This window comes from Halichoerus grypus, chromosome 8 (assembly GCF_964656455.1).
Source record: "Halichoerus grypus chromosome 8, mHalGry1.hap1.1, whole genome shotgun sequence".
Taxonomy (NCBI): Eukaryota; Metazoa; Chordata; class Mammalia; order Carnivora; family Phocidae; genus Halichoerus; species Halichoerus grypus.
The window spans coordinates 73,984,674-74,003,379 of NC_135719.1; the positions used below are offsets into that span (position 1 = coordinate 73,984,674).

The following is an 18,706-nucleotide window of genomic DNA, read 5'->3' on the forward strand; positions in this document are numbered from 1 at the left end:
GTGATTTTTCTGCCACTTGAACCCTAGCTATGCAGGTTTTTAGATTGTTAAATAATCAGCAGCAGCTTCGTCAGGACTTGGTAGTGAGTGGAAATGGGGTTAGGACAGAATGAGGGGAAAGAGATTCCAGTGAGTCCTGCTGAACCACTGCTAAGAGTTCCCTCTTTTCAAACAAGCCCTGGGTGTACAAAAGTCAACTTCTACTTGATGAGAGATTGGGAGGTGAAATGGGCTCATACGTAGCCCTTCCAAAGATAAAGAACTGTGAACTTACCCTAAATTCCCTTTTAAATTAACTTTGATTTAGTAAATTTCCTGGTAACTTCCCCAAACTGGGGAAATAGAAATAGGCGTAAAGTGGTATCTCATAAACCTATCTTTTAGGATAAATGAGTGTTGTGGGGGAGGTGGAGAAGGAAGAAGGTAAGAGGTGAGGGAGTAAAAATGAGAGAAGGAAGGAAAAACGGAAAGGAAGTAAGAAAGAGAGAGTATTCTGCCAGTTGACTTCATTTCCACCCGAATCCACCCACTCTGAGCTTCTGTTGTTGCTTTGTTTATGCAAAGTTAGCGGGGCTAAGACACAGTGAAGGGCTGAGAGATCCACGCTGAAGAAGGCAAAAATAATTTTTAAAATGCAAACGAAACACACACACACACACACACACACACACAAGTGTGGACCTGGGCAATCCCAGCAGACTTTGAAATGAAAACACGCTGAGGAGGGGTAGGTGGGAGGCCCAGCGGCAGCGGGGAGCGTAGTCGGTAACCGAAGGAGCTCTGGTGAATATCAGGTTCGGATTAGTGACAACTCAGAAGTCACGCAGGCGGTTGGGGGAGGGAAGTTTGCCAAGGTCTCTGAACTCCACAGAAGAGAGAGCAGCTTCCCTAGGCGCCGGGCGGAGCAGGGCGTACCCAGAGAGACATCTGTCCCGGCCCGAGCGCTCACACCCTGCCCAGAGATTGAGTTTGTCAGCGATCATAAAATGGGAATTGATTATTCCAACCACCATTGATTAGGGAAGAATGCTTACTGCAGCAGCGGGGGAAAGGTTAAGAGGAAATTGACCTTCTTCTTAGGTGACATAAAGTCATTAGGTAAATGAGATATTCACACAGGAGTTTTAAAAGGTCATGCTCAATTTTTATTTGTAGCCTGAAGAATCAACCTGGCGCGCGGTTTAGGTCAGGGACCCCGGTCTTCTGGGCGAGTGGACCTACAGGAAGAGAACTCTCGCAGCGCTGGGCAGGGGCGCGGGTGGAGAGTGGGTTATTGTGTTGGGAGGATCATGTTGGAATTGGCGGGGGTCTGGGGACCCACTAGCTTTGTACCTCCTGCCTGACCTGTGCGTGCCTGTATCCCTGTGGAGAGCTTCCCGCCGGGCTCCCCTCGGTTGCTTTCGGTGGCCAGCGAAGGGATGTCGGGCAAAGACCAAAGACGGACAATTAAAAACCCTTAACGCTACCAGAGCCGGCCCCTTCTCACCCAGAGTGAAAGTGTGTGTGTGTGTGTGTGTGTGTGTGTGTGTGTATTTAAGGAGAGAGAGAGATGTATTTATGCACATATTTATCCCTCTGATTATAGGAATTAATCCTCTTATAACTAAAAGGTAACGTCGAAGGACGTCCCTTTGATGTGGAAAAGCATCATTTGTGACTCACATTCAGACTGATTAAGGAATAATTGTTGTTAAACGCTTTACAAGAGGAGAGTGTTTAATTGAGGGGCATTCGTAATTTTACGGCTTAGCACAAAATTAAACGTAATTAAAAACTCAGAAATTCCAACTGATTTTCCAATTATTTTTATTGTCTGAGCTAATTGTTACACAAGGGTATCACTTCTCCCCAAAGGCATTAAAGAAAAAAAGGCAACCGTACCTTTCCCAAATCTTCGCCGAGAGTATTCGGAGCTTTCTCCAGGTATAGGCCAGGTAAAGGACCTTCCTCCTTTCCCTCCTCCCTGCGTCGGGGCCTCACGCTCCTCCCTCCCCCACTGTAATTAAGCGTTTCAGCCGCTCTCCCCTTTCTCTGAGTTCCTGCAACACCTTGGGATGTGAGAAAGTGATGGCAGTTCTCTTCTGCAGATCATTACAGCAAAACTGGAAGTATCTGTAGAAGGCTGATGAATTTCTTGAAGTAACACTTGTCATACATGGCGGAGAGATTAAAAAAACCTAAGTAAACACAACTCTCTGGGGGCGATCCCTCGATGCCTCTTCTGCCTCTGAGTGTGTGGCAGGAGGGAGGTAACACGCAAACACGGACTGGGAGATGTTTATAAACGTGCACATGAAGACACACAGATGCACGCAGCGAACTTTCTTCTGCTTTTTTTTTTTTTTTAAGTTTTTTTGTTTGTTTGTTTTGAGGAAAAGATGAGTAGGAAAAGCTTCTCAGGTGGATTCTGGATTTTTTTTCCCTAATGCTGGGATTGAGGGCACAAAGCCAAGCTATCTTTGTATGCGTCGCTTCTCTTAATGTCCATACAGATTTATTTAAATACAACATAAGGTTTATAAAAAGTGCTTCAATGTTATGGAAATGAAAACGCATCCTTACAGCTCATCCAGAAGTGGCCCTGTCTTTCCTATCAGACTTGGAGGGAATCCTAGAAAATAAAAAATAAAAAAGCATAAAATTAGGCAAAATGTGAATTTATAAATTTCAATTAGTTTAGACTGAGTGTGGAGCGATGGAATGTTTGCGTTTCAGTAAGTGTCTTAATTTCTCTCTGATTTTTAGGCTAGAGACTTCAGTGGATTCAAGCTTTCTATCTGGCTTTCCCATCCACCACCAGCACCACCACCACCCCCCCCCCATAAAATAAATGATTGCCTCTGATCTGACGTGCCAGGTGAAAATGGGTAGAATTAAAACTGTCAATTCTCTTTCCAACTTGTGTCTTTTGATTGAGTTCAAAAGCTTTTAAAGGTAAAAACGTGCTGATCATTTATATGTATTATTTTTCTGCTATCACAGCTTCTAAGTAAAAGAAAGAAAACGTATTTATATTTTCAAATTCATTTTCCCTGGAAGATTTCAGTCTTCCAGGTAATTTGATGATGGACTATGACACGTGGGAGAACGCCTGCCCCGCAACAGCCCGGTTTACACGAGTGAGCTAAGGGGGTACATTGAAGTCCGGTTTTTCCATTTTTCTACCTAACTGGTTTATTTGGAGCTGAGATGTGGATATTTAAACCTAAAGCTTTCCAAATACTACAATACTATTTCGGAGAAAAGGCTAGAGTAGGCAGAGTTGGGAAGAAAGGAGGAAGGCTCCCTTTGAAAGTTAGAAATGGTGAAAAAGACATGTAATCCGATGTGGAAAATTGAGTAAAAGAGGCAGTGCACACTTTAGCTTAGGCAAAGATTGCTGAGTCCTTTGAAAAAACTGACACGGATTTTCCAGAGATGGGCGGAAAGAGAGAGATGGGGTGGGGGTGGGGGAATCCTAGGGTGGGCATTTTATGTAAATGAGTAAATTCAAAATGTAGTACAAATCCAGTATAGTAAAACTGACAGTTCTGACAGTATTGACAACATAAATATATGTTTGAACACTGCACTTTCAGACACTTAACCGATGAAGCAATAAAAAAATTCGACTACAATATTTCAAATAATCGACATTGATGTTTTGATACATCATTTTTATACTCCGAATCGATCTATCACTCTGGGACTGGTCAATTTTAAGTAAAAATGGGCTGCAATTATTTGCACCTTGGCTAATGATGACCTAATAACAGTCCTCAATTAATTACACCCATACTGTGCTTTCTTCCTTGGTGTTGGGGGGTTGGAGGGGAGGCAATTCTTGAGGAACAAAACCTATGATTGTGTCATTCCCACCACCCCCCCCACTTTCTATTCCATTTTTGAGACTATGGGGAGGAGGCAGAATTTCAGAATTAGGAAGGGGTCTTCGGCGATCACAGACACTGCAGGCTGAGGTCCCCTCATTTCAGGTAGCCACCAGGTCTGTATTGGAATATGGTTCTCAATTTTACTTTGCCAGATCAAAACTAAATTTCAGAAAACGCCATCAGAAAGTTGAGTGACTCTGAATCTCCCCCAGGCCCCATAATCTTTCCTCTGTTTCAGGGAGTAGATGGAAGAGATTTGCTCAAAGGGAGAACTGAAGATTTCTCTAAGGCTCAGAGTGTGGTGTGTGTCTGGGGGGTTGGAGGGAGAATAAAAATTTTAAGGGAGTATCTAGAGCACCCAGTTGAAGTTGAATCTCTCCTTTCTCCCCTATCGCCTGGGACGGCTCTCCACACCCCTCTGAGGGTTTATAGGCTACTGTTTGAAGCAAACAAACAACAAAAAAGCCACGGTAAGAAAGAAGACAAATCTCTTTGAGAAAGGAAGGAGGACGTTGGTGAGTACTGCATCCTCAAGCCTGCCTTCCCGCAGTTTCCAAGTGTTGGCTTTCTCCTCTCTGCCCGGTGGGCTCTCCAGTGCATTCGCTCACTCCCACTTTTCTTTCCCACTCCTCTCCAAATCTGGTGTGGTAATGGGGGTGAGGGGAGGATAAAGCGAGCTCATTTTGAAAAAGAAATCCTAGACAGGCCCAGGATACGAACTCGCGCAGTGCATTGTGATGTTGGATCCCACAGGCAACAGACTGTGTTGGGGATGGGGGTGGAGAGCAAGAGCCCGGTTCTCTCCCAAAGGCCGGGCCTCAGCTGCTGCTCCCACCCCTGCGACGCTCCAACCCTTTCTTAAACTCACACTGAGCCTCGGCCTCCTGACCTAAAACTTAGCTGGTCTCCACTAGTTGGGATTCCAGTATCTGATTTCTTTCCTCCAAACTTCACAAATGCAGTTTTAGTCCCCTCCAAACCACAGCCAGCTGAGACGCTGGGATGTAAGCAACATGTTAAACAACATTAAGATGCTAATCAAAGACATAGGTGGCGAGTGACCCACATTGGGTGAAGGTGGGAGCCCTAGAAGAGCTCCTTCACCAGAGCATCATCTAGTTCCGAGGGTATCAGCCTCTGACTGAGTCGTTCCAAAGCCATCTGCGCTGGGAGTGGGGGTGAGAGCTAGAAGAGGGGCAGCAGGAAGAAAGAAGAGGGATAGGATTGAGATAGCCGACAGAAAAAACTAGAGAAAGAGAAGGAGAGAGGAAGGAAGGGAGGAAGGAAGGGAGCGCGGGAAGGAGCCGGAGACTGCGAGAGCAAGCGCACGTCGTGTTTGGAGCCCCGCCAGATAGCGCTAGAGGGCTATTTATTGAAATACTTTTCCTTCTGCAAGATAGTGAAGCAGCTAAAATTGGGAGAAATAAGACATAAGAGAGTGTAAAAGGAAAGAAAGTACAAAGATTCTACCGCATCTTAGTTAAGAGAATAAATTGTGGGGCACTGTCATGTTATTAATGGGGGCGGGGGTGGGGGGGATACATGGTAGAAAACCTAAGTGAGGAAAGGACCAACCAACCAAACAAACAAAACAAAAAAAGGTCCCATTCTATCTCTTGATCCCACCTAGGAAGAAAGTGAGCAAAGTTAACAGGTCAGAAAGGAAGTGTAATTCTTCCTAGTCCAACTTTCAGAGCTGCTGGTACATGGCTGGGAAGGTCAGGAACAGTTCACAAGGATGAGCTGAGGTTTATAGAGAAGAGATATTTTTAAAGTAATAGATGGCTGCAAGGGAATGGGGGAGGGAGAAGCAAACACATTATTGGAACCGCCAAATAAAATATATATCAAAAATTCCAACTGTCAGCCAGCAGGTCTGGAGCAGAAGAGAGTCCCTCTGCCTTTGTCCCAGTGATGCTGGGCTCAAGGCTCCTTCGGCAGGGCTGCAATCAAACCCCTCGAATAACAATTTATAAATACTCTGGGAAGCTTGGAGAAAAGAGCTAGACTACAAAAATTCACTGTTGCATTCAGAACCCAAAGAACAGTGAAACAGATGGAGAGAGAAGACCTAGTCTTCAGAGGTGGGGTCCAAAGAGAGTCCGGAAGAATAAAACATTCTGATCCTCTTTACTTGCTCAGGTCAGTAATGCAAGAAAGAAAACTTCTTTCAAATAACACTTCAAAGTATTGATTTTGTTTTATTCTAAAAACTCTAGCATCTCACACATCTAGCTTCTCATTTAAAATTGCACGTTTTTTTACCTGAAACATTTTTTAAATCAAAGTAATATCTTTCTTTCAAACCAGCAACAGAACCTCCACAAATAAAAACTAACCTTACAGAGAAAAAAAAAAAAAAATCTGCCTAACCCCAAATACTCCAATTCAAAACATTAACTAAAGTTACAAATAAGATTAAGGTTGGATTTATTTGCTCCTCTAGCAAGCCGTCAATTATTCTAACTATTGTAAGAAGACAAAAAGGATTTAAACCCAGCGATTTTAATACACAGATTAACACTTCAGACCTCACAGTTCTGAGGAATATGGAGTTATCTGTGCTGAGGACCTATAACTTTCCAGGGGAAAAAAAAAAAGATGAAACAGGCACATAGGCGTTTTAAAGAAAGTGGGCAAATTCACCTAAAATAGAGTCTAGGTTCATAAATGCTCATTTCAAATTAAGTACTCTCCATGAAGCCAATGCCCTTTAAATTGGGTAACTGTAGTGGGATTCATTTATTCTTTTTAAATTTTAAATGTTACCTATAATAGCATTCCATGTTGAAACAAAAAAGAAAAGGAAAAAAAGAAAAGCAGTTCTCAGAAGTCTTAGGGATGCTTCAATAAGAAAGAAGTGATTAAAAACAGACTAGACTCTTAAATTTGAGAGGCCCCCATTCCCCCCCCTCCTATTCACCCCCACCCGATCAGGTCCCCTCCCTTTCACCTCTTTTTTTATGCAGTGCCCCACCCCCACTCCAAAGCTAAGTAGCAGATTTGGGATTCTGAAGAAAAATAGGTTTCAGCATCCATATTTGTTCTGGGGCACTTGTAAAATGCGATTTGTAGAGGGTCTTTAGCCTTCTGATTGTCTTTGAATTGTTTTTACTGAAACAGATCTTTTGCAGTTAATGAGTCCCCACGCAGCTGGACAGCTCCTCTCGGACACTGAGAACTCTAACCCCAAAATGACCCCAATTTGACACCGCAAGATGAAATTTTACCGCCTGTTAAAACCATTTCCAGCCTGGGCAAAAGGAGCTGACTGTTGACGGAGGTGTGTGCCGCCTCCTGAGACCCCCATCTCGTGCTTGTCTCTTGGGCCTGCCCCACCTACTTTTCCTTCACCCCAAATGTGGAAGAACAGATGAGCCTCGCAGCCTGGATGGGGGTGCAGAGGCTGAGACCGGAGCATCAGGAATGTAATATCAGGCTAGAAATCAGAAAGTGTGTGTACCCCACCGCTTTGGAATCGCTTCTCTCGGACTGGCAAAATTGGAGGAGGTAGAGGGAGATCAGAAGTTCTTAAATGTTTTTCAGCTCTGTTAATAAAACATCAGCAAGTTGGTGATTAAAAGTAATAATTTTTGAATTCATCAGATTGGCCAAGAACCGACACCCTGAATCACCTCCAACTTGATCTTGTGTGTAATCTACTGCACTGCGATGCTATTTTACATTTACAGTTTCATAAATGACATGCAACTAGGTAAGTGAAATCTCTTAAGTCGAGTGAAATTCGGGGTTCTCCCCTTAGGCAATTGGTGAATTTTTAAATGATGCAGATTTTCCTCCATTAGGGCTTCATTTTTAACACTCACACTTCTTAACTGAAGTCTCTGGAGTTAAAGATGATTCTGGTGTGTTTTTTTTCTTTGACTCTATCTTAAAATGTCCTATTTCTCTCTCCCTCCTACATCAACCAGATTGTCCCTGTAGTTTTCTTTAATGTATTCAATACAATGCAAAAGAAGTTACAGAATATTAGAAAGTAAGGTAGAAAGGAGTTCAGGTTAAAATGATTAAAACACATGAAAATCGAGTTTAAGCTTTTTTTTTTTTCTTTTGTAAAACCCAAGATTGTTACGGAATTATCAACCCATTATTAGTTTAACAACTGTTTGAAAATACAGAAATCATCAATCGCTTTGAATTGTTTTTACTCGGATGCACTTCCATGTAAGAAATTTATGTATTTTTTAATACTAGTGAAGTTTTCCTAAATAAATGCTGTGGGGGATGCTAACTCACTTCACAGTACCACTATGAAAAAAAGCGGTGGTAAAAGCAGCAGAAGGTAGCAACGTTGCATGTTTAAACTCTGCAATGTATAGGTTTGATTCGAAGTTGATCTTCTACAAAAGGAGCGTTTATCAAGGAAATTGAGTTTCTTTTTTAAAAGAGAAGTAATTGGCACTTACTATACAGGCTATTTAAAACAACAAGAACCCTATTGGCGACAATACATACACAATATTGAAAATATGAACAACTGGAAGAATAAAAACTAAAAATCACTATAAACTTCTCAGCTAGCGGCGCTGAACCGGGAAGTCGGATCCAGCAATTTCAAGATCTCTAGTAGAAACGCTCCGCAGGCGAGACCAGACTGTTATTTTTCTCTCATCCTTCCCACCCCGGCTAAACTGAATTCACGTAACTGCCGCTTGAAATAAAATTCTGCAAGACAACTTTTTTACTTTTGTGTCTTCTTTCCTTTTCTACTCACCTTTTCTTAAATGTCGACGAGAAATTCAGCAACAAATAAGAAGGATGCTTTTAATCTTGGAGTTCTTCTAGGGAAAAAATAGGAGGGGGACGGACCCTCCCCACAACCTGCCGGTTTCATACCCGTTGGATCATACAGGCTTGAAGCCCGGCGTAAAAGTGCTGGAAGTCTGGTCTAGACTCTCCTCTCCGAAGCTCCGAGTGCCTGGCCGTCCCTGCTCTGGTCAACTGGGCAAATACCTCGCAGTCCGCAGCCCCGCTCCCTGGCGTCGCCCTACCCTCGCTTCTGCCAGCCCCTCCGCACTATCTTTATATGTGAGGGCCGATTTCCCGCAGACATCATTGTTATGATGGCTCATTTAATCAAACTGTTTAATTGCTCTGGTAATCACTATCATCATCACAGGTGCTCAATCATTCATTATTTTTGGAGGGCTTTATTGACCTCCGGAGCTCATTCCCCAGCCCTATTAAAACGGGGCCAAATTTCTCCGACTTAGCTTGGAGTCTCAGCAGGCTGCGATCTAAGCTCAATTGAGTGTTGCCTGAAAGCTTACAGTGAAGCAGAGAAGATGGAAAGCCCCCCCCCCCCCCGCCGCGCGCGCCCCAAGCTCATCTGCGCGTCTCTCTCTCTCTCTCTCTCTCTCTCTCACACACACACACACACACACACACACACCACTTTATTTTCCCTGTGCTTCCCGTCCCCCGGGAAGTCGGGTCAAAGTCGCGCGCGGAGAATACCCTACTTTCTACTCTCCAGTATGAATTCAAAGTTGGAGAGGCAATCGGCTGTTGAACAGTCTGTTTTCGATTCTCTGGGCCAGGGACCATGAACCAGGCAAGAGCGAGGAGCTAGGGAGAGAGGGTGCTCTCCGAGCACGCAGGGCCGGACTGCTGGGCAGGCGGGAGCCGGGGGCCAGAGGGGGCAGCTGCGCCGCGCGCGCAGAGTGACCATAACTCCGCCCCCAGCTCCAGGCTCGGAGTGATTGACGCATGGCCACCGGGAAACCCTCGGCGTAGAGGTGAGGTTGGGTGCAGCTCCAGCCAGGGATTGAGTGAGACGCCGGCCAGAAGTACTTTCTACACAAACCATGTGGGATATTTACCTTCCTCCCCACCCCACTCTTCTTCTCCTTTTTGGAAAAGTTCATTCGGAGTCGGCCCGTCTTCCCCGTGCCGCGGAATTGCCCGGTACAATTAACACAACCATTAGCTGGCGTTACCACACTCCGGCCTCTGCACTCTGGACGACCACAACAAAGCTGGGCAGGGAATACCGGCCAATTCTCCTTGCAAGGCATCTTATCACTCTCCCTTCCTCTCTCTCCCGTGCTTCCCAGCTCTAAGTGAGATCCACTTCGGAGGCGCACACTAGAGGCGCGCGCGCGCGCGCGCGCGCACACACACACACACACACACACACCCTTTTGGCGACATCAGACAACATCAAACACCCAAACGACTCCTCCCCACTTCCTCCCTCCCAATTCCACCGCGGCCCCCAGAGACTCTCCAGGGTGGCCCTTGTCCACACCGCTAGGATAGAGTGCTGTCTGAGTTAAGCTGATCTCTTCTTGTCCTGGAAAAATTAAATGTTGACAACAAGGGTGCTGGATGTGCACAGGGAAGAAAGTACCACTTGAAAAAAAAAAAAAAAAAACTATAGCTCCGCAGTAGTACGGTTTGCAGAGCCTGCTGCCCCTGGATGTTAGCAGAAAGCCTTCAGGGGCGCAGTAATCGGCTGGCAGAGGAGTCGGGGCCCGCGAAATTAAAAGGAACAAAAGCAAGAGCGCCATGCCAAACGTCCCCGACACGACCCCATTAGGCTTGAGCCCGGTGTAATGAGAAAATGAACTAGAAGTAAGTTTGAAAAAAAAAATTATAAGATCTGAGTCTGTACCGTACTTTCCCTGTGGTTTTCTGCAGTTTTCCTCTCTGCGCTCTCCCTGTCCTCTTCATTCTCTCCCTCTTTCCTCGCTCGCGCGCGCCCGCCCTCGTGCGCGCGCCCCCCGCGCGCGCTGGCGCGCGCGCGCGCGCACACACACACACACACACACTCACTCACTCCTCTTCCTCTGGCTCCCCCCCTCCATTCCCCCCCCGCCACCCCCCTCCCCGGCCGTCCCCGCGGAGCAGCAGGCTCGCTGATTTGCTCGGGTCTGCCAGGCTCCTACCTCCCCTCCCCCCCACCCCCCACCTCCCCCGCCCCCCCAGTCGGGGCCGTCCGATCGCACTCGCTGCATATCAGAGGCTCGGCGCGGCGCGCTCCTCCTCGCTCCCGCTCCCCACTCCCGGGATGTGTCTCCGCCGTACGACGGGCTATGGCCACCACGACTTCCGGGTTCCGTCATTTCGTTCTCCCGCCGCCGACCCGCGCCGCCAAACTGAGGCTCTTCTATAAGCCAGGCAGCAGCCAACCTGCCAACACCTACTGACACTCACTCATCTCCCAGAGAGAGAAAGAGAGCGCGAGAGAGCGAGCGCGAGAGAGCGAGCGCGAGTGAGAGCGAGCGAGCGAGAAAGAGAGAGAGGGAGAGACAAAATACCTACCAGGAAAGGGGGGGAGGAAGTCCAATTTTTGCAAACTATTCATTTTTTTTCTTGATTTTTCCCCTCTGCTTTCTTTGAACGATACTTTAAAGAGAGAGGATCATATTATAGATACCGCGGGGGCCAAGCTAAAAGAGGGGGGGAGGGGGGAGGAAAAAATTCAAGAAGCAGAAACCCCTCGCGGAGTTTTACTGGAAGAAAAAAAACGGGTCTGAAAGATTCCTCCTCTTCATCATCATCAACCATCATTCATTCACTACCTTGACATTCCGGGCTTTGATTGACAGCTGGAGTGGCAAAAAGCCATGAAACACGACAGTTCGGTTACATGTGGGCTGCTGACGGGCCGCTCGTAACCTTCAGTTCGGGGGCTTGACAATTTTTTTTCTTCTTTTTCTTCTTTTTCTTTTCTTTCTTTTTTTTTTTTTTTCCAACTGAGGGGAAGAGAAGAGAAAGAGGGGGAAAGGAGGACCGAAAAGGAGGAGGAGGGGAGGGGGGAGGAGGAGGAGGTGGAGGAGGAGGAGGAAGATCAGGAGGAGGAGGAAGAAGAGGAAAAAAGAGAAAAAGAAGAAATATCACAGAAAAAAAAAAAACTCTTCGTTGTCTTGCCTGGGCTCTTTTTTTTTTTCCCCTAAAAATAACATATTGGAGAATTGGGAGAAGTCTTTTTGGTTTGGAAAAAAAAAAAAAAAGGAATCTTCAGCCTAGATCACTTTCTTATCCGGACTGGGATATTAAATATACGACACATCCAGGAGTTTATTGGAGCGCAGACTGATGGCGCAAAGGGTAGGTTTAAATCTCCAACACTTACCTAGATATAAATCCTCTCCTAAGAGGGGCCTGTCCCGATGCCTCCTCTCCCTTCAATGCTGCTGCTGCTCGCTGCTTGATGATGGCGGCCAGTATTTAAAAAAATAGCAGCAAAATTATTCATCGGCTTTCCCCCCCGTGCCTCTGCGTGTGTGCGAGTGTGTGTGTGCGTGCGTGTGTGCGTGTCTGGGCGCGCGTGTTCCAGCGCTGTGCGAGCGGGCGGGCGGCGAGTGCGTGTGAGTGGTGTGTGTGCGTGTGCAATTGTTACACGCTTTCGCCTCGCTCCAGCTTTTACCCCAGCAGCGCGATTCCCCCGGTTCTCCTGCTGCCGCCGCTGCCGCTGCTGCGCCGCTGCCGCCGCTGCTCCCGCGGCTCGGGGCGGGCACGGGCTGCGTAGGAGCCGCCGCCGCCGCCGGGGCCGCCGCTGGGGCCGCGCTGCCGCAGCCGCTGCGCCGCCGCCTAGACTAGCCTGGGCTGCTTGTTTTGTCTCTGAAATTGACAAGGACGCAGGGAATCCGCTGCTAAATAATGTTTCTGGTAACTTTCACGTTATTCCCCCCTCCCCTCCGCTCCCTGCCCCCGGGGAGGCACTGGCCCCAGTCTTCCCTCGTCCTCGGCGTTCTCCTCCTGATTATTAGCGTTTTTCTTCTCTTTATTTTGTTTCATTTCGCCTTTTGATTTATTGGATCCTCGGGAGGAGGCGAAGGGGGGTTAGGGGTGGGATCCAGGGCTTCCTCCTCACACTAACTCCACTTCTCCCTCGGTTGGCTCGCTACGGTTCTGCTGCCTCCGGCCCGAGCGGGACCTCCCGGCGCCCCCTCAGTCCCTGGCCTCACTGCCCCCCTCTCCCTACTCTAAACGCTGCTCTTGGTTCATACTTTTTCATTTTAAAATTTAAAAACATTTCCCCCCGCAACTTTCAACTCGTTGTTTCGGCTGGTTTGGTTTCTGTGTGTTCAACTCGTGCTCGGTACTTTTCTCCTTTCTGACTTTGTTTTTATTTCTCCCTCTCTCTCTATCTCTCTCTCCCCTGCCTGCCCCCTCTTCCCTTCGTCTTTCTCCCCCGCTCCCCCCCCACCTCTATTCCTTTCCCACTTCTCTCCTTGCTTTCTTCTCCCATCTTCTTTTTCTATTCCCCCTCGGCTCTCCCTCACCTCCCGCGCCCCCCTCCCCCTTGCCGGGTCCCGACAGTACGATGAGCTGCCCCATTACGGCGGGATGGACGGAGTAGGGGTGCCTGCTTCCATGTACGGAGACCCTCATGCGCCGCGGCCGATTCCTCCGGTTCACCACCTGAACCACGGGCCGCCGCTCCACGCCACGCAGCACTACGGCGCGCACGCCCCGCACCCCAATGTCATGCCGGCCAGCATGGGATCCGCTGTCAACGACGCCTTGAAGCGGGACAAGGACGCGATCTATGGGTAAACCAACCCCCCTCCTCCCGACCCAGCATACTGTTTGTGAGTGCGAGTGTGTGTTCGTCTCTGTGGGGGTTGAGGGGATGGTCGACTAAGTGGGGAGTTATTTCTGCGGGGGGGGGGGGGAACCGCTTGCCTTCAGAAAGGACAGAGAAGGGGGCCTTCTCTTCTTCGCCTTAAGTGTAAGTCCCCGAAAGATAAAGCTTCCTCCACCCCCACGGCCCGGTCACTCCGGACCCCACAGCCCAGAGTGACTGAGTCCTGAGAATCTTGCCAGGGCCTTCTCCCCAAGGACGGGATTCCTGGCCAAAGGACGCAGAACTGGTCCTTCCAGGGCCCCTAACAGAGGCCTTGACGAAGGAGAAAGTTTCCTGCCGATGAGGAGCAACTTTGGGGGTTTTTTTGGTTTGTTTGTTTTTGTTTTTGTTTTGTTTTGTTTTTTTTCCTCTTCTGTTTCCTACCGAGAGTCTGGGAGTCACTAAATGCAGCTTGAGCTGGGATCAGGGCTGCTTCTGTCGGCCAGGAAGTCCTAATCACCCACTTCTTAATTCTCTGTAAATAAAGGGGTAGACCTTGAAGTGCAGCGGGGTGGAAGGGACTGCGGCTTGCATAGAGCTAGCTGCTCTTAGGAGGAGTGAGGGAGATGGCTGGAAATTCCGTATTTTATATTCTGAGGGAACTCGGGAGAGGGATGGAGGTGCACGGTCCAAAAGTGTACCACTGGTGCTCTTCCAGTTGAGAGGAGGTGGGGAAGGCGGCGGTTTGCCGAGGGGAGGGGACGGTTGGTAAACGGCAACTGAGCCTGAAGCCAGAGGCCGCAAGCATCCCGAAGTGTAGCTAAGCCGCCCGGAGGAACACAAAGGGCAGACGCGCACGCACACTTCCAAGTTTTAACACTCGATTTATTTATTTTTGCCTGCTGGAGAAATGTGGTCTTTGGAAGGAAGCTCTTGGGCGTTTAACATTCCTATTATTTTGGCCCCCCCACACGGGCTTTACTAGAAGTAGAGCAAACAAGTTTATAAGGCAAGGGGGTGAAGAGGTTGGAAGAGCACTCTCTCCGATTTAGCTTTAGGAAATATAACTTCGGGTATATATATAGGTGAAGCCTTCGGCCTCCTTCGAAATAACCATTAATATGGAGAGTTAAAGCTTTTTTTTTTTTTTTTTTAAATTTCAGAGAGTGTTCCTTTCTTGAGAGGTCAGGGCTGGGTATCAGGGGGTTGGTTCCGCGGCCTTTGTAAGTGTGGGGATTGGGTCTGGATCAACTCCGGGCTCCAGACTGCCTGAGCTGCTTGGATGTTTCATTACTTCCAACTGAGGCTTTTCTTACTTGGCGGGCTGAAGTGGCCAGGGGCTTCTCCGACTAGATCCGAGGGACTCCTGAGCTGAGGGAAAGGGCCAGGCCGTTTTTCCTTTCTGTTTCTGGCCCAGGCTCGGCTGGCTAAGGAAGGGTTGTAAAGTGTGATGCGTGCCTGTTTTATTAAAGAAGGAATCCGAACCCTCCAAACTTGTTGATTACAGTTCTTGCTCCTTCCCCTCTGCACCCCGTCTCCGTGTGTGTGTCTCTGCGTGGCGCTGCCCGTTAGGCACCCGTTGTTTCCTCTGTTAGCTCTGGTCTTTGAGAAGTGCGAGCTGGCGACCTGCACTCCCCGGGAACCCGGAGTGGCCGGCGGAGACGTCTGCTCCTCCGACTCCTTCAATGAGGACATCGCGGTCTTCGCCAAGCAGGTCCAACCTTCTTGACCCACTCACCCTCCTGCAGACCCTCACTCCTCCTCCCCTTTCCTCCGAGCTTTACATGAAAGAGGAGGAAAAGGCCGGGACACCCGATCTGTTCCTCTGGCCCAGTCCGTGCTCTTCGCCTCCTCCCCATCCCTGAGCCTGGAGGCGAATTGGAAGCGGAGATAAATATGGGTGTTTGTTTTTCCCCCCAGCCAGGAATACAGGGGCTCGACCCTCGAATTAAAGTTGACCTGCTCCTAATCTGGGGCTTGGCCTTTTCCCCCGCCTGCAGCTACTTGAACAAGTATTGGGGATAGGGGCTGTGAGGGACCCGAGAGTGCCTGGGAGGGAAGGAAGCTGGGCGCCTCATGGGGCGGTCCGCGCGGGGCGCTAAGGTGAGGGAGGCTGAGAGCCACAGCCCCTTAGACGGCTGGATGAGGGGGTACTCAGGCCCAGAGAACGGCCCTGAGTTCCCAGCAACAGCTTAGCAGTTCCAGGTGCCCCTTAATGGGGCGAGGAGTAGAAGGCCCCAGTACTTTTTCAACCGAACCCACTAATTTAAGGCATTAGTTTGTTTCGTGTATTTTACCAAAGCCCCTCTCCTCTTCTCCGCCACTGCCCTTCCACCGTACCCACTCAGACGGTTTAGTCCGTGACAGCGTTTTTCTTCTTTTAAGTTGGGGCGGTCATTCATGTTGACTTTCCCTGCTTCTTACAGGTTCGCGCTGAAAAGCCACTTTTTTCCTCAAATCCAGAGCTGGACAATTTGGTAAGGCTCACCGTTTCTTACCTTTCCCCAGCCTGCTCCCCCCCCCCGCCCCACCTTGCCTAGAAGCACCCACTTTCCCCCTGGAGCTCCGGGGAGTTGGAGCAGAGCCCTCTTTTGAAGCTCAAGAGCGACAGGGAGGAAGAGGGAACAGCTTAGAGCCCCCGCAAGGGCGATGGGAGGTGAGGGGTGGGATGGACGTCAGGGAAAGCGGAGGCCGGGGAGCAGCAGGCGAGGACACAGCGCCCAGAGTGTGAGCAGGGGATGAGTCCCAGGTCTCGGCCCCGGGAGCGAGGCTGCGAGAAGTGAGTTATTTCCTCTGTTTGCCAGGGTAGGCAGCCGAGCCCCCGGCAGCTCACCCGAAGGAAGTAACCGCGGGCGCAGCAGCAGCGGAGGGCGGGCGGGGAGATGGGGGGAGGGAGGTATGGGGCAGGCGGGCGCAGGCCACTTTTAGGTGCAATTCTTTTGCTAATTTGCACAATTTCAATATTAAAAGTACTTAAATCCGCTTTCAAAGGCCTTGCTTCACCATTCATCTTGAGTATTTCCTTCTTCAGTAAGGACGGATTTCGCAGGGTGTGCTGTTCTAAAAAGCTTTCTCTCTCCGAAGAAGCGGATTTTTTTTTTTTTTTTTTTTAATTTGGCCTGAGGTCGAGAGAGGGGACGGTTAAAGACTCAGGCGGAGAAAGAAGGCCTGGCCCTAGGAAAGCAGTCCTTACAAATAGCTCAGTGAACACAGGGGGCAAAGATATTAGATGCTTCGGCTCAGGTTGAGTCAGATTCCTACCCCGTGGCCAATGAGGCAGAGATGATCAGTAATCACTTGGTTTTTCTGACGATTTCTTGATGTGTGGGTTTTGCCTGGCCACTTGCCGGCTTCTTCTCCCCAGCTCAATTCCCTCACCACCAACCCCCCCCCCCCCCAACTCAGGACTTCTGAGTCACAGAGCCTTACCTCCACACTCTAAACTTTTCTTTCAGATGATACAAGCAATACAAGTACTAAGGTTTCATCTTTTGGAGTTAGAAAAGGTAAGCAGGAAATGACACTCCCCATTTTGATTTAGCCACTTTCCTTTCTTAGTTGAGTTGGGATGTCTTTAACAAAACTCCAGTCTGAGGGATTGAGCACCTGGAGGTTTTGAGGAACTTGTTACCATGTCCTTCCTTCGAATTGCTGCTCAACCCAGGGGCTCAGAGGATGGGTGAATTAGGACAGCCCTGCCCGCTCCCCTACCCCACCCCCTCCCGCCTTTTTCCCCAGGCATTCAGGATTATTTTGAAATGCAGCAAACCATTTGTGTTACTGGACATTCAGCCTGCTTGCGTCTCTATTAACTTAGCTCACCCTCAGACCAGAGCGAGTGTTAGGTGCAAGCAGAGGGAATCATCCTCACTGGGGTGTCTTTACATTGCTCTGCAGCTCAATTACTGTCCCCTGGAAACATGCAAAACTCTTAGCTTATTGAATCGCAAATGCCAATGCTATTCCCAGTTCCAGCGTTCTAACATTTTGATGTTATCAAATCGGATTTTCCCCCTTGGACTCCCAGTCTGAGCCCAGTTATTTCCAGTCCTGTTTCTTTTCTCTTTATTGTAACTTGTTGCTCAGGGAAGTCTCTGGAGAATAATATCTGCTGCAACAATTGCTCTATTGTTTCCTTGCCTTCAAGTATTACACCCATTAATTAGAGTTAGTTTGGAAGACATTGCACTGTTGCTCTTTCCAAATGTAACCTTGCAACCTGACTTTTTCCCCTTTAAAAATGAAACAAAACAATAACAACAACAATATGAGCTGAACCCTCCACCATGACCCTCCTTTTAGGTCCACGAACTGTGTGATAACTTCTGCCATCGGTACATTAGCTGTTTGAAGGGGAAAATGCCCATCGACCTTGTCATTGATGAAAGAGACGGCAGCTCCAAGTCAGATCACGAAGAACTTTCAGGCTCCTCTACAAATCTCGCTGACCATGTAAGTCTGAGAGCCCTTTGGCATTCTTTTGAGACCACTGGGTAAAGCATTAAAAAAAAACTTGTTGTAACATTTAGCTAAGCTTAAACTTAGTTTTCTTTTTAAATGATCTGGTCTCTTTGGGGGTCTTTTCTCTCTTTGTCACTACCTCTGCCATACCCTTCATCTTCGTTTGCCCTTTCCTGGCCCCTCTCCTTATTTATGTGGAGAACCAAAGAAACCAGGGAGTTGATAGAGTGATTTGTGCTCTTAATGTGTAAAGTTTCCTGGATTTGGTGGCTTGAGTGTTAGCAAATTGTCTGTTTGATATGGTGACTGCTGCCTTTTCTGCTTTCTCAGCTCTGTGTAATCAGTGCAGCCTGGACAGAGGGGCAAGTCAGCTAGCTGGACAGGGTGGGGGAGAGAGAGAACTGAAGGACAAGAGGAACCAGGGAGGGAGGGCCGGTTTCCCAGTCTCTCACAGAGATGACAATCCTGAAAATTATTGGCAATCTTGCACTGCATTAGAAATAAAAGAAGGAGTGAACACATTACAATTCTCTGAGCTCTTGCTCTATAGAAACTTATTGTCAGTATATGGACTTATTGCCAAGTGCCTGAAGCATCTTCATAATAAAAGACAGTAACTTTGATGAAACAGTTATTAACAATGTATTACAGAAAGCTGAAGGGAATTGCGATTGAGTAACCATAGGTTCGTGGTTGAATTTTAACACTTAAACAGTTGGTGAATGAAGACAGAGTATAGTAAGGAGTGACTGTGTATGTCAGGCCAGGATGGGAGATTTCTTTCTATTCTCTGTTTTTAATCCTATTTTGGAACCGATTTAGGGAGTCTGATCCT

At 48.2% G+C, this 18,706-nt stretch overlaps 1 protein-coding gene and 1 long non-coding RNA gene across 8 annotated transcripts in view; one reads left to right on the forward strand and one right to left on the reverse strand.

The window, feature by feature from the left end:
* Window positions 1–1,789: 1,789 nt before the first annotated feature.
* Window positions 1,790–11,602, reverse strand: LOC118523115 (uncharacterized). The gene is made up of 2 exons (XR_013440593.1): window positions 11,160–11,602; window positions 1,790–2,611 (listed from the first exon to the last, which is right to left on the reverse strand). It is a non-coding gene; the product is annotated as an uncharacterized LOC118523115 (long non-coding RNA).
* A 97-nt stretch (window positions 11,603–11,699) lies between these two features.
* The window catches only part of MEIS2 (Meis homeobox 2), a 202,642-nt gene continuing 195,635 nt past the window's right edge, over window positions 11,700–18,706 (forward strand). For 4 of the 7 annotated variants that reach the window (XM_078053397.1, XM_078053395.1, XM_078053401.1 and 1 more), the window contains exons 1-6: window positions 11,700–11,948; window positions 13,164–13,396; window positions 14,983–15,124; window positions 15,837–15,887; window positions 16,866–16,916; window positions 17,713–17,862. In XM_078053397.1, the coding sequence (XP_077909523.1) occupies window positions 11,937–11,948; window positions 13,164–13,396; window positions 14,983–15,124; window positions 15,837–15,887; window positions 16,866–16,916; window positions 17,713–17,862 (639 nt within the window). In that variant the 5' untranslated portion in view covers window positions 11,700–11,936. Of the gene's footprint in view, window positions 11,949–12,160; window positions 12,209–12,350; window positions 12,510–13,163; window positions 13,397–14,982; window positions 15,125–15,836; window positions 15,888–16,865; window positions 16,917–17,712; window positions 17,863–18,706 lie in introns of those variants that run through there. The other 3 variants (XM_078053396.1, XM_078053400.1, XM_078053398.1) reach the window with 2 other exon arrangements.